Source organism: Lemur catta, chromosome 3, assembly GCF_020740605.2.
Source record: "Lemur catta isolate mLemCat1 chromosome 3, mLemCat1.pri, whole genome shotgun sequence".
NCBI lineage: Eukaryota > Metazoa > Chordata > Mammalia > Primates > Lemuridae > Lemur > Lemur catta.
Window position 1 is genome coordinate 33,669,079 of NC_059130.1, and position 10,931 is coordinate 33,680,009.

The 10,931-nt window shown below is 43.6% G+C and overlaps 1 protein-coding gene across 4 annotated transcripts in view; it reads right to left on the reverse strand.

Annotated features, from left to right (window-relative positions):
- Nucleotides 1-9,779, reverse strand: part of SLAMF1 (signaling lymphocytic activation molecule family member 1) — a 36,015-nt gene extending 26,236 nt beyond the window's left edge. For all 4 annotated transcript variants that reach the window (XM_045547105.1, XM_045547109.1, XM_045547107.1 and 1 more), the window contains exon 1: nucleotides 9,638-9,779. In XM_045547105.1, the coding sequence (XP_045403061.1) occupies nucleotides 9,638-9,713 (76 nt within the window). In that variant the 5' untranslated portion in view covers nucleotides 9,714-9,779. The remainder of the gene's footprint in view (nucleotides 1-9,637) is intronic.
- Between the last annotated feature and the right edge of the window lie 1,152 nt (nucleotides 9,780-10,931).

The following is a 10,931-nucleotide window of genomic DNA, read 5'->3' on the forward strand; positions in this document are numbered from 1 at the left end:
CTTTTCCTCTCGAGCTATCCCCGATGTGAGCAGGTGCTTAGTAGTTTATAAGGTCTGCCATGAAAGTCCCCACCATATTCTGAGTATTTCAAAAATCTCAAGAGAAATCTTAAAATTACTTGAGATAGAGATGTATAGATTAACTAGAACACCAGGTTTCTATCAACTCAGAGTTATAGTTAAGGCGCCTAAAGCACAGAGAAATTAAATGCATTCCCTAAAGTCACATAACTGCCAAGCGGCAGAGCCAGGACCAGAATCCAGGTCTGCCACTCCCTCTAACAGGGTTCTCACCATCCTGAATACATAGGATGAAGGATGGAGACAACTGAAAATGATTCTGAGCTCATGTGCCCAGAGGACCGAGGTTACAGGAGAATCACTTTGGATGATGAGGAAAACAGAAAAGTCTGAGGGATGCAGAGTCAGGGAGGTGGTAAGCCCAGGGTTCAAATCGTGGAATCCTAGCCCTCAACACCCTGAAACAGTTAATAATGTTGAGGGTGAGATATTATATTATTTCTCTTTTTTCAAAAAAGCTGAGCCAACAAGAAAAAAAAAAAAAAAGACACAAAAAACCAAAGCCTTTCAAACCACTATAAGGGATCCTGCTGCTGATTAGTTAACACCTCCCCGCTCCCCAAACCCACAACCTGCTTTTCTCTTTCCTCTCTCAGCTGATGACCTCGCTTTGTGTTTCACTGAAAAAAATAGAAGAAACAAAAAGAAAACTTCCATCTATCACCAAACCAAACCATCTGCCTGGATGGGTGGTCTATGCTCCCACTTAAGGCCAGCAGCCTCTTCCTTCAAGAAGCACTCACCTACTTCTAGGTTTTGTTTCTGCAACTGCCTCTGCCCCTCTGCATTATTCGTTTTCTGTGGGTGAATTCCATCAACACACAACATGTGAACATATAATTTCCCTCATATTAAAAATCTGTCCCCTGATTTTTAATACATCCCAGGTCCATCCCCGGTTGCCTCCCCATTTCTGTTTTCCTTTATAGCAAAGTCCTTTAATGTGTGTTTATGCTTTCTGTTCCCATTTCCTCACCCATTTTTCCTTGTACCCACTCCAAACAAGAGCTCTTCCCTAGTACTCACTGGTGCCATCTTTGTCAAGCTCGCTGTCTACTCCACTACGCCAAGTCAAAGTCCTTTTCTTACTTGCTTTCTTGGGAGCACTTAACATAGTTTATCACTCCCTCCTTGAAACGCTGTCTTCATTTGGCCCTTGGAACACCATACTCTCCTACTTTTTCTCCTATTCCATTGGCTACCCCTTCTCAGTGTCCTTGGAAGGAAACTTTTGCACTTCCAGACCTCTAAATATTGGAACATCCCACTACTCAGATGTTTTTTCTTCCCCAGCCACACTCATCCAGATTCTTATCCAGTTGCACAGTTGGACATATTTCTGGAAATGGTTACAAAGTTATGTCTCCCCCCAAACCCTTCACTGTACTCCTGACTGCTTACACAAATCAGTACGTGGAGGTCTAAAGGGTGTCTGAAACTTAGCAAATGAACTCTTGATTCCAAAACACCTTCTGCAAACATTACAATTCATCCAATGTCTCAGACCCCAACATTGGAATCATCCCTGACTCCTTTCTTTCTCACATACTCCTCACTCAGTTTAACAGCAAATCCTGTTGGCTCCAACTTCAGAATATGTCTGGCATCTGAGCTCTTTGCACCTTCTCTGTTTCCACTATCATCATACAGTCCTGGGGACTGCCATTGTCCTCTTGCATCTGTACAATGGACAAAGCCATCTCTTAAAACCATGTCTGGTTTTGTCTCTCTCCTGCTTTTAAACCTCCAGGGCATTCTAGCACCTGTAGAATAAAATTCGTAGTCCTTGACTGATGTGGCTTCAAAGGCCCTGCACATCCAGGCCCTTGCACAACTTCACCTCTGTTTCCTGCCCTCTCTACTTTCCTCACTGCACTATGGCCACACTGGCTCCTCGCTGCTCCATGAGCCCACCAAGAGCATTCCTATCCCAGAGCTCTTGTATTTGCTGTTCCTCTCTATGGAAAAATCTCTTCCCTTACATACCTGGATAGCTCCTTCCCTCGTTTTATTTTAAGTTTCTGCTCAAAAAGTATCTCCTCTAAGAGACCTCTTCTGACCATCTATCTAAAATAGCCTCTGCCTTCTTATTGCACTCATCACTGCCTGATGTTATATTGTATATTTGTTTATTTTATTTTTGTCTCTCCCACTAGAATGCAAACCTCTCAAGAGGAAGAACTTCATTTTGTGCAGTTTTGATCCTGGGACCTATGTAACGGTGCTTGTCACATAGGAGGCTTTTAATAAGTATCTGTTCAATTTGTGAATGCTGAAAACCGTATTTGCCTAACATGTACATAATTGAACTTAACCATAAGCTAGTGTTGTTAAAGGAAGGAGCTTTATTTGTGACTCAGAGAGAGCATAGATTGTTCTAATTGATAAGAGAGAAAGAAGAGTAAAATAAAACCATCTGCTTAAGTAATGTGGTTAACAGAAGAGACCTCTCCATAATTGATTTGTGGTTAAGATGAGCTGTTGGAAAATTAGATACACTAGCCTAAATACTCTTGACATCCAAATACCCAGAAATCTCAACACTGTCCAGTAAAGGGCCTGGCTAATAGTAGGCTAGAGGTTCAGTGATTAGGGAAAAAGAAAAAGCAGTCTACCTGGTCTAATATCAGGATTAGAGTGGTTGAAACTCATCATTCTTAAGGAAAAGTGAGAAAGGCAATTAGGAATTTGTTCTTTGGAATATTGCTCATATATCGACCCTTAAAATGGAGTGTTCTCCCCTGCTACTTAACTAGGTGAGAAATATTATTGTTATTGTGTTTGTTGTTGTTTTGACACAGATACATTGGGAAGCATGTTGGACTTTTTTCCAGCTACACTTATGAATGCTTGACTGTCCATGTAATGTGGCTCCTCTGGGGGCCACATACCTGAACTGTAGACGCAATACCCAAGAGAGTAACCTCTTGAATCCTGAACCTAAACTTCTGTATATAAAGAGAAATGAGAGCAAATTTGGAGCCATAAGTGCAAGTATGAACCCCCTGAACTTGTGTACAAAAAGTTATATGTAAGCACATGCACATTTTTCTGAAAACATATCCATAAATGTCATCTCTCAAAGGGATCTGAGATTTAAAACAAGATTAAAAATTGCTATCATACCACTGATTTTTTTGGGATCAACTTTGATATGGAGAAAAAAGGAAGGGAAATTATTCCCAATTTTGGACTATAACCTTTCACCCTCCCAAATGTCTCCCATGCACCCCTCCCCACACCTAAACCTGCAGACTCTCTGCGCCATGGTGGCTTTCAGAACTTGGAGTTGGTGGAGGGAGGGGAAAGAGGGGACATGGAATAAGGCAGTGAGCAGCCAAAACATAAAAGATAAAAGAAAGGAAATAGGAGGGAAAAGAGGAAATGAAAAGGAGAGGGGCAGATGTGTAAAGGTTGAGTGGTGTATGCGCACAAGGTCATGGGGTGTGGAACCAAAGCTTCACTAGGAAGAGACCCTCACACCTCTCACCCACATGAAGAATGATGATGCAACACCTGAGTGTGTGAGTCGCCACGTCTGAGGGTTACTTGAGATCATCCCCACCTAAGCACAAGTGGAAACATAAGTGGGGGCTTTACAGTGGTTCATAAAACCCTTCATGTGGAGTGTCTGCTCCTGAAACATCCCACTGCCTGATGAGTGTTTTCCAGTGGGTCTGTGATTCAGTCTGCCCTTGTTTACTGAAAGACTCTGGGAGGAAACATTTGTAGCTGTCAACACCAACTCACTTTCCTTCAGGGGTGATTCTACTTCGAAAAGCGAGTGATTCACATGGGCCCATGGATTTCACAGGCCTGAAATTAGTAGGTTTTTGCCAACCTTTTCACAAGATGAGATTCCACCCAAGGAAAACCCTTTTTAATTTTTTTTTTTTTTTTGCCTAGCCCTGACACTTTCTCATGTGCTTTTAGCATCTTTTTTATGGCATTTCTTTAAGGTAGAGAAGAGACAGAAATTATTATTTGCCCCACAGTTCTTATGGCAAATTTAGGCCCAGAAAGAAAAGATAACTTGCCTTGTTGCTTTTTAAACTGTGGCCCCGGCAGTCAGTTGAACTCTATTCCTGTTCCAAATCTTAGACTACGCACACATACACCGTTACCTACCCTGAAAGCCTATAACCACCCTGTATTTGCCTGACTAACTCCTTCCATCCATTTAAACATCTCTTCCTTAGGGAAGACTCCTCTGACTCCTAGCTTAGGTTAGGCTCTCCTGCCATGTGCTTCCAATGCACTTGGCATCCCTCCTTCATATCACTCATCACATTTTTAAGTCTGGTTCAATGCCTGTCATCTTTGCCCAATTATAAGCTCCCAAGAGTAGGGACTGTATCTGTTTTATTCACTGCGGTATCCCTAACACCCACCTAGAACATAGTAGGAGATCAGTAAATCCTTATTGCCCAAGTGAATGAATAAAATGGTATGGGATGAATGAGTGAATGAGTGAACAAATGACAATACAGAGTCTAAATTCTCTTCTTTCCAAAATCAAAATGTACTCTGCTTTACCTTTATAATATCCTTAAGAGGTATAGGATGGGGAGGAATGATGGGGACACTTTTCCTCACTTGCCAGGTGAGGAGATGGAAGTGCCTTAGCTATGAACCCTAAGTTTCACCTATAACAGACCAGTTGCCATTACCCTGAACACTTTCGCCACTTTACCTCTGCATTTGTGCCTCCATCTGAATGCTCTTTTTCGAGTCCCACAAACATCCAACCTATCAGACCTATATATCTGGAGTATTTTAGGTTTTTAATATTTATTTTTATTCATTTTATCCCAAACGTGCACACTAGATGTTCTGGATCAGAGTCAGATTTCTTATTAAATAACTCAGAGTAAATAGTAAATGCTTTGGACTCCTTTTGCCCTAGATGATGCAATGAGAGTGAGGTCAGTTGTCCTTTGTGAGCAACCAAGCACTCCATAGGAAAAATTATTTTCCCTGCTTATTAGGGAAAACTTAGGGAAGACTTTGCTGACTCCTGGCTTAGATTAGGCTTTCCCTTCATGTGCTTCCAACGCACTTTGCATCTCTCCTTTGTATCACTCATCACGTTTTTAAGTCTGATTCAATGCCTGTTGTCCTTCCTCAATTATAAGCTTCCTAGAGTAGGGACAGGAAGGCAGCTGTCCCCTTCCCTTCCTTAAAGATCTCCTCCTTACTCCAACACTTTAGTAGGTAAATAAAATCTCCCCAGGCTCCAGATAACCCCTTGCATGTCTCAGCTTTTATGACAAGTCCTAGGACTTGTCTCCAAGTTCTGAGGCTCATCCCTTCTTGTATGCTGCTTGCTGATGGCACAAGCTTCTGCTGGCCTGCTTGGGAAGAGAGAGGCTTCCTGGCACCTTGGGGGCTCACCCTAGGGACCTTGTCCAGGCTGTAACCATTTGATCCTCTCAGGAAGAGAAAAGTTTTATTATTATTTTGGATCAAAACACTTACCTATAGACAGGATTACAGATCTAATTCTCATGATATGTAAAAACTCTCAAGAAGCCAATGCTTTTTCCCAGGACACCGAGAAATCCAGAGAAGTTTTATCTCCCCACTTTCTTTACCCTTAAGTCTCTGATTTCTTCTCTGCCATTTTCTTAAATTGACACATAATAGATGTACATATTTTTGGGGTACATGTGATAATTTGACACATTTGAATACTGTGTAAAGATCAAATCAGGATAATTGGGATATCCATCACCTTGAATATTTATCTTTTCTTTATGCTAGGAACATTCAAATTATTCTCTTCTAGTTATTTTGAAATGTACAATAGATTTTTTTTTCTTTGAGACAGAGTCTCACTTTGTTGCCCTGAGTGAGTAGAGTGCAGTGATGTCAGTTTAGCTCACGGCAACCTCAAACTCCTGGGCTCAAGTGATCTTCCTGCCTCAGCCTCCCAAGTAGCTGGGACTGCAGGCATGCACTACGAGGCCCAGCTAATTTTTCTATTTATAGTAAAGACAATGTCTCCCTCTTGCTCAGGCTGGTCTCGAACTCCTGACCTCAAGCAATCCTCCCTCCTCGGCCTCCCGGAGTGCTAGGATTACAGGCATGAGCCGCTGCGCTCAGCCAGATTATTGTTAATTATAGCCACCTTTCCAATCTATGGAACACTAAGACCTTTACATTTGGAAAGACACAAGAAACTAGTCACAGTGGTTGCCTCCAGCAAGGGGTATAGAAGGGAAATTAGTCTTTACTCTAAATTCATTTGTATTGTTGTAGTTTTATAGGCATATATGTGATACCCAATAAACAAACTAGCTGACAAAAAAGTTAAATGAAATCTTGTGGCTGGGCGCAGTGGCTCAAGCCTGTAATCCTGGCACTCTGGGAGGCCGAGGTGGGAGGATTGTTTGAGCTCAGGAGTTCGAGACCGCTTAAGCAAGAGTGAGACCCCATCTCTACTAAAAATAGAAAGAAATTATCTGGCCAACTAAAAATATATATAGAAAAAAAATTAGCTGGGCATGGTGGCGCATGCCTGTAGTCCCAGCTACTTGGGAGGCTGAGGCAGTAGGATCGCTTAAGCCCAGAAGAAAAAAGAAAACTTGCATGATGAAAAAAGTTTCTATACATTTTCCAAATTCCAGATCAAATACTTCTTATATGCCCTCTGTATTCTCCTAGGATTTTATCAACATCTCTCACCTTTTGAAAATTCATACACTTTAATTTATTTCAATTTGATTCAATTCCACCCATATGCTTCAATTATAGATAACATATTCTAATTTTTACCATGGGATCTGGATACAAATTTTAGCATGCTTCCCACACCCTGCTCACTCCTCAAATGGAGGCTCATCCAGTTTCATTGACTGAGGCCTCTGGAGTCAGACTGTGTGAATGCACAGAAATTGCTAAACTACTCTGTGTCTCTCTTTCCTTGTTTATAGAGTTGTAATGCTAACAATAATAATATATATCTTACAGGGTTGATATGAAAATTAAATGATACACATAAAGCACTTAGAGCAATGCCTGGTATATAGCAAGTATGTAGTACATACTATTATTCATTTATAAACATTCATGGACAGGAGAATACCAGACACTGTGTCAGGTGCTGGGCAGAGGCTGTTGTTCATTTTGCTTCCCGCACACCTTGAGTGGTGCCTGTCATATCATGTGTTCTTAATAGATAGTGGCTGAATAAGATCATCCAGAGTCAATCTATGGATAAAATCAAATAACCCTGATATTTTAATTTCCGGTCCAATGCTGGAGATAGTGAGGATGACGACATCATATCACAGTATTAAAGTTTTTGAGAAATAAAAGTGCCTTGATTGACATGTTGGGATAGATAGAATGGGCCAGTGAGCACTCAAGCTTAAGCCAAGTCTAGAACCATAGACTTGCCCTTCACCTCTCCCCTACGTGTGTGAAGTGGGTGGGGAGCACCCGCGCAGGGGAATAAAAAATCTCATTAAGGTAGGTTCATCGGTTACAACAAAGGTTCCTCTCTGGTGGGGGATGTTGATAACAGCGGAGGCTGCGCTTGTTTGGGGGCAGAGGCTCTAGGGGAAATCTCCGTATGTTCTGCTCAATTTTGCTGTGAACCTAAAACTGCTCTAAAAACTAAAGTCAATTTTTTAAAGAAAATCTCATTGGGGGAAATGGAAAGTTCACTTTACTGGGGGGAGGGGCATGTGGACTTTTCGAGGTTTATGATTCTGACTGGGAATTGGAAGTCCAACTGAGTAGAGGTGGGAAAGGGAGTAGGTATCGATTTTACAAGAATCAAACTTCTTGTTTGGGTAAAACCTGTCATGACTGGCTGGTCCCATTTGCAAAGCATTTCCATCTGGGTTTTATTGGAGTTTCACAAAAGGGTGTGTATTTAAAAATAAAAACACTGACAACATTTTATAAATATTTCAGAGAAGAAAAAGTGCAAGGAAGGAAGCAGCTACCGACTGGGTAGACACTCCTTGGGGGCCTGCGCTGTGTCTCACTAACCAGCCACCTCCAGAGCCTTACACAGAGCAACCGTCAGCAGCGCCTGAGATGCCACGGGCCAGGCTGGCCAGGAGTCCAGTGAGCAGATATGGAATGGCCCAGACCACAGTTCAGCCCATAACTCCTTACAGTTACCAAGAGGTATTCCAAAAATGGAGTCACAAACGGGGTGCAACAAGGAAGGCTTGGCTCTCCCTGCGACCACTTACAGCAGCTCAGTTTGGCTTTCTGAGCCCTGAGCTCAGTTCTCCCTCTCCTAGATCTTGGGAAGTAAGAGCCATGGGTCTGCTGATTCCAAGGGGAAGGGAGGCCCTACAAGGGGCTCTTCTCTGGCAGGAGGTGCATCTGATGCGCTGTCCCCCAACATCCCTGGCCTATTTTGGGGCTTTTCCTAGAAAAGTCCATAATGGATTTGCGGTTTTGAAAACCCCAAGCCCAAAACACCCTGGGCCTCAGGACTTCCCCCCTTTCCCTGATGCCACCTCTTCTACTCCAGGCTGCCTCCCACAGTCCAAACAGATAAGCAGAAGGAGATCCTCACCCCACTCATGCAGTCAGTCAAAAGTCTAATTTTTGCTTGGCTTTTTCTTTCAGCCCTGATACTACTAAACAGAAAACAATAGCTTGCTTGGAAGGAAGACAGCCAGAAAGACAGAGACCCACTCCAAATGCAGCTGCAGCCTCGGGTCTGGTCTTAGTGCTGGAGTTGCTCTGACCCTCGTTCCAGATTTGCATTTCCCGAATACTGAAACCAGCCCTGGGCTCCAGGAATCCCAACCTTTCCCTGCCTTGCTGTCTTGAAACCACTTCTTCCCAGAAAGTAGCCACCAATATGACCAAACTGTGGCCAATGTCAGTTCTCAGCCAAAGGGCTGGGGTTTTCACTTCTACCCTCTCTTCCCGCTATAGCCCTTGCTTTCTGTTGGACTATGTTCATGGTTTGTCTGCTTGTGTGTGTGTGATACCCTTCCAGGCATATAGTGGCATAGTCTCCCTATATTTGTAAAATAGCAGCTGAAATATAACTAAATGATATGGGAATACTGGGATCAAATATTCCCATAAGGCTTTGGTGTTGACTATACAATCACTCAATTGAGAAGCAATGTTGGCACAGAGTGGACTGCTGTGATGTTAATACATACATCCAGGGCAGGGATGTAGGACAAATCTCCCAGAGTGCTGTCCTTCCAGCTTAGTCCCTCTAGCCTGGGTCTGAAGGGTACCCATGCAAAACTCACTGCTCAGACCGGGGACTTCCACCAGAGCCTCTTACCCTGAGAAACCAGGCAGGAATGTGACAGGGCCTCTGGCTTAGAGCTCCTGGTTTCCTTGGAACCTAGGATTAGTGGGGCTGAGCCTTGGAACCCAAGGGTCCAGGAACTCATAATATTTCTTCCTCTTTGAAAGAGGCAGTTGAAACTCGGAGCCAGTCCCTAAGGAAGAAACAGCCAAACCACAGTCCCCAGATCTGCACCTTCCCTCCATCCAGGAGGCTAAGCCGATTACTGGCAGCTGACACGGGACTCGAACCCTCAGACAGAGACACACTCACCTGTTCCATAGCTGCACTCAAAGGCCAGGGACAGAAACAGCAGGAGGGTCAAGGAGAGGAGCCCCTTGGAATCCATCCGTCAGTGAGGGGAAGGGAGGGGGCCTGGCCGGGAGCCCGGCAGTGGCAAACAGATGCCACTGCCTCGGCAGAAGCGAGCTTTTGTCAGGCAGTGCTGCCTCTGCTGTCTGATTTATGCATCAGGAGCCAGCAGTTCCTGAACCAGTTTCCTGTGTCACTGGGACTTTTTCTGCCTGTGTCTTGAGGATTGCTCATCTCACTGCAGCCCTTAAATCACTTAGCTATTCTCAAGAAGCAGCTGCTCCAGAGGTCCCGGGGCCTGTGTTGTCACCTGGGCCAAACCCCGGCTCAGGGCAGAAATGTGCTGTCCTCCTTCTTTCCTTAGCTGTCTCCAGGAAACGCTGTCACAGCTTCTCTGAGCAGTTCTCTATTCTTAGAGTGCAAAGAAAAGATGCTTGTCAGACCATCCCTCAAATTTGATAGTTCAAAGCTGAACTTGGATGACTGAATGTCGATGAACTGATGGGCCTCTTACTTCTGACTTATTCTGTAATTTTGAATAACACCTTAACATGCAGTCATGTCCTGGTGCCACCGTCACAGAGACCACTTGGCAGAAACCCAAGTTCCCTGATGGGTGCAATGTGGTAGAATGTAGGGAGCCCTGTGTTATGTTTTGGGGGTCACCTTTATTTTAGAGTTTGTGCCTAACTTTCCATTGAAAGCGGGGGTGGGCGGGGCTAGAGTTGGCAGAAGGAAGACCCCATGTTTTTCTAGGAGTTAAGCTATAAGAATGGAACACTGGAAAATGCTATGACCAGTGCTCACAGGGATATTTGAAAGGCCTGGGTAGTGTTTTTAGAATCCATCTCAACAGGTTAAAGACCCTCTCCCATGGGCCTCCCAAAGGGGATCAGGATAGTAAAAGCTGGTGATATGTGTGAACTTGCTCTTTATCCTCAACTGTGACCCACCCTCCACCCCCCCCCAAGACCCAGCCATCCTTCCCACAACTCTACTCAGTGGTATGCTCAAGCCGGCACATACCAACCCATGAGAGGCAATTGTTAAATTTTTAGGAATCTTGTGAACTGCTTGATAAACATGGCCATTATTAAATTATATAACCATACAAAATTAAATTATATAAACTTACAGTTAAATGGATTATATTAAAAACAGAGGGAATAAAACCTCAAAACTCACTACTTCCTATTTATCATATGACATTACTGATATCTATTCTCTTGAGGTCATTGACACCTACTCTGTCTCC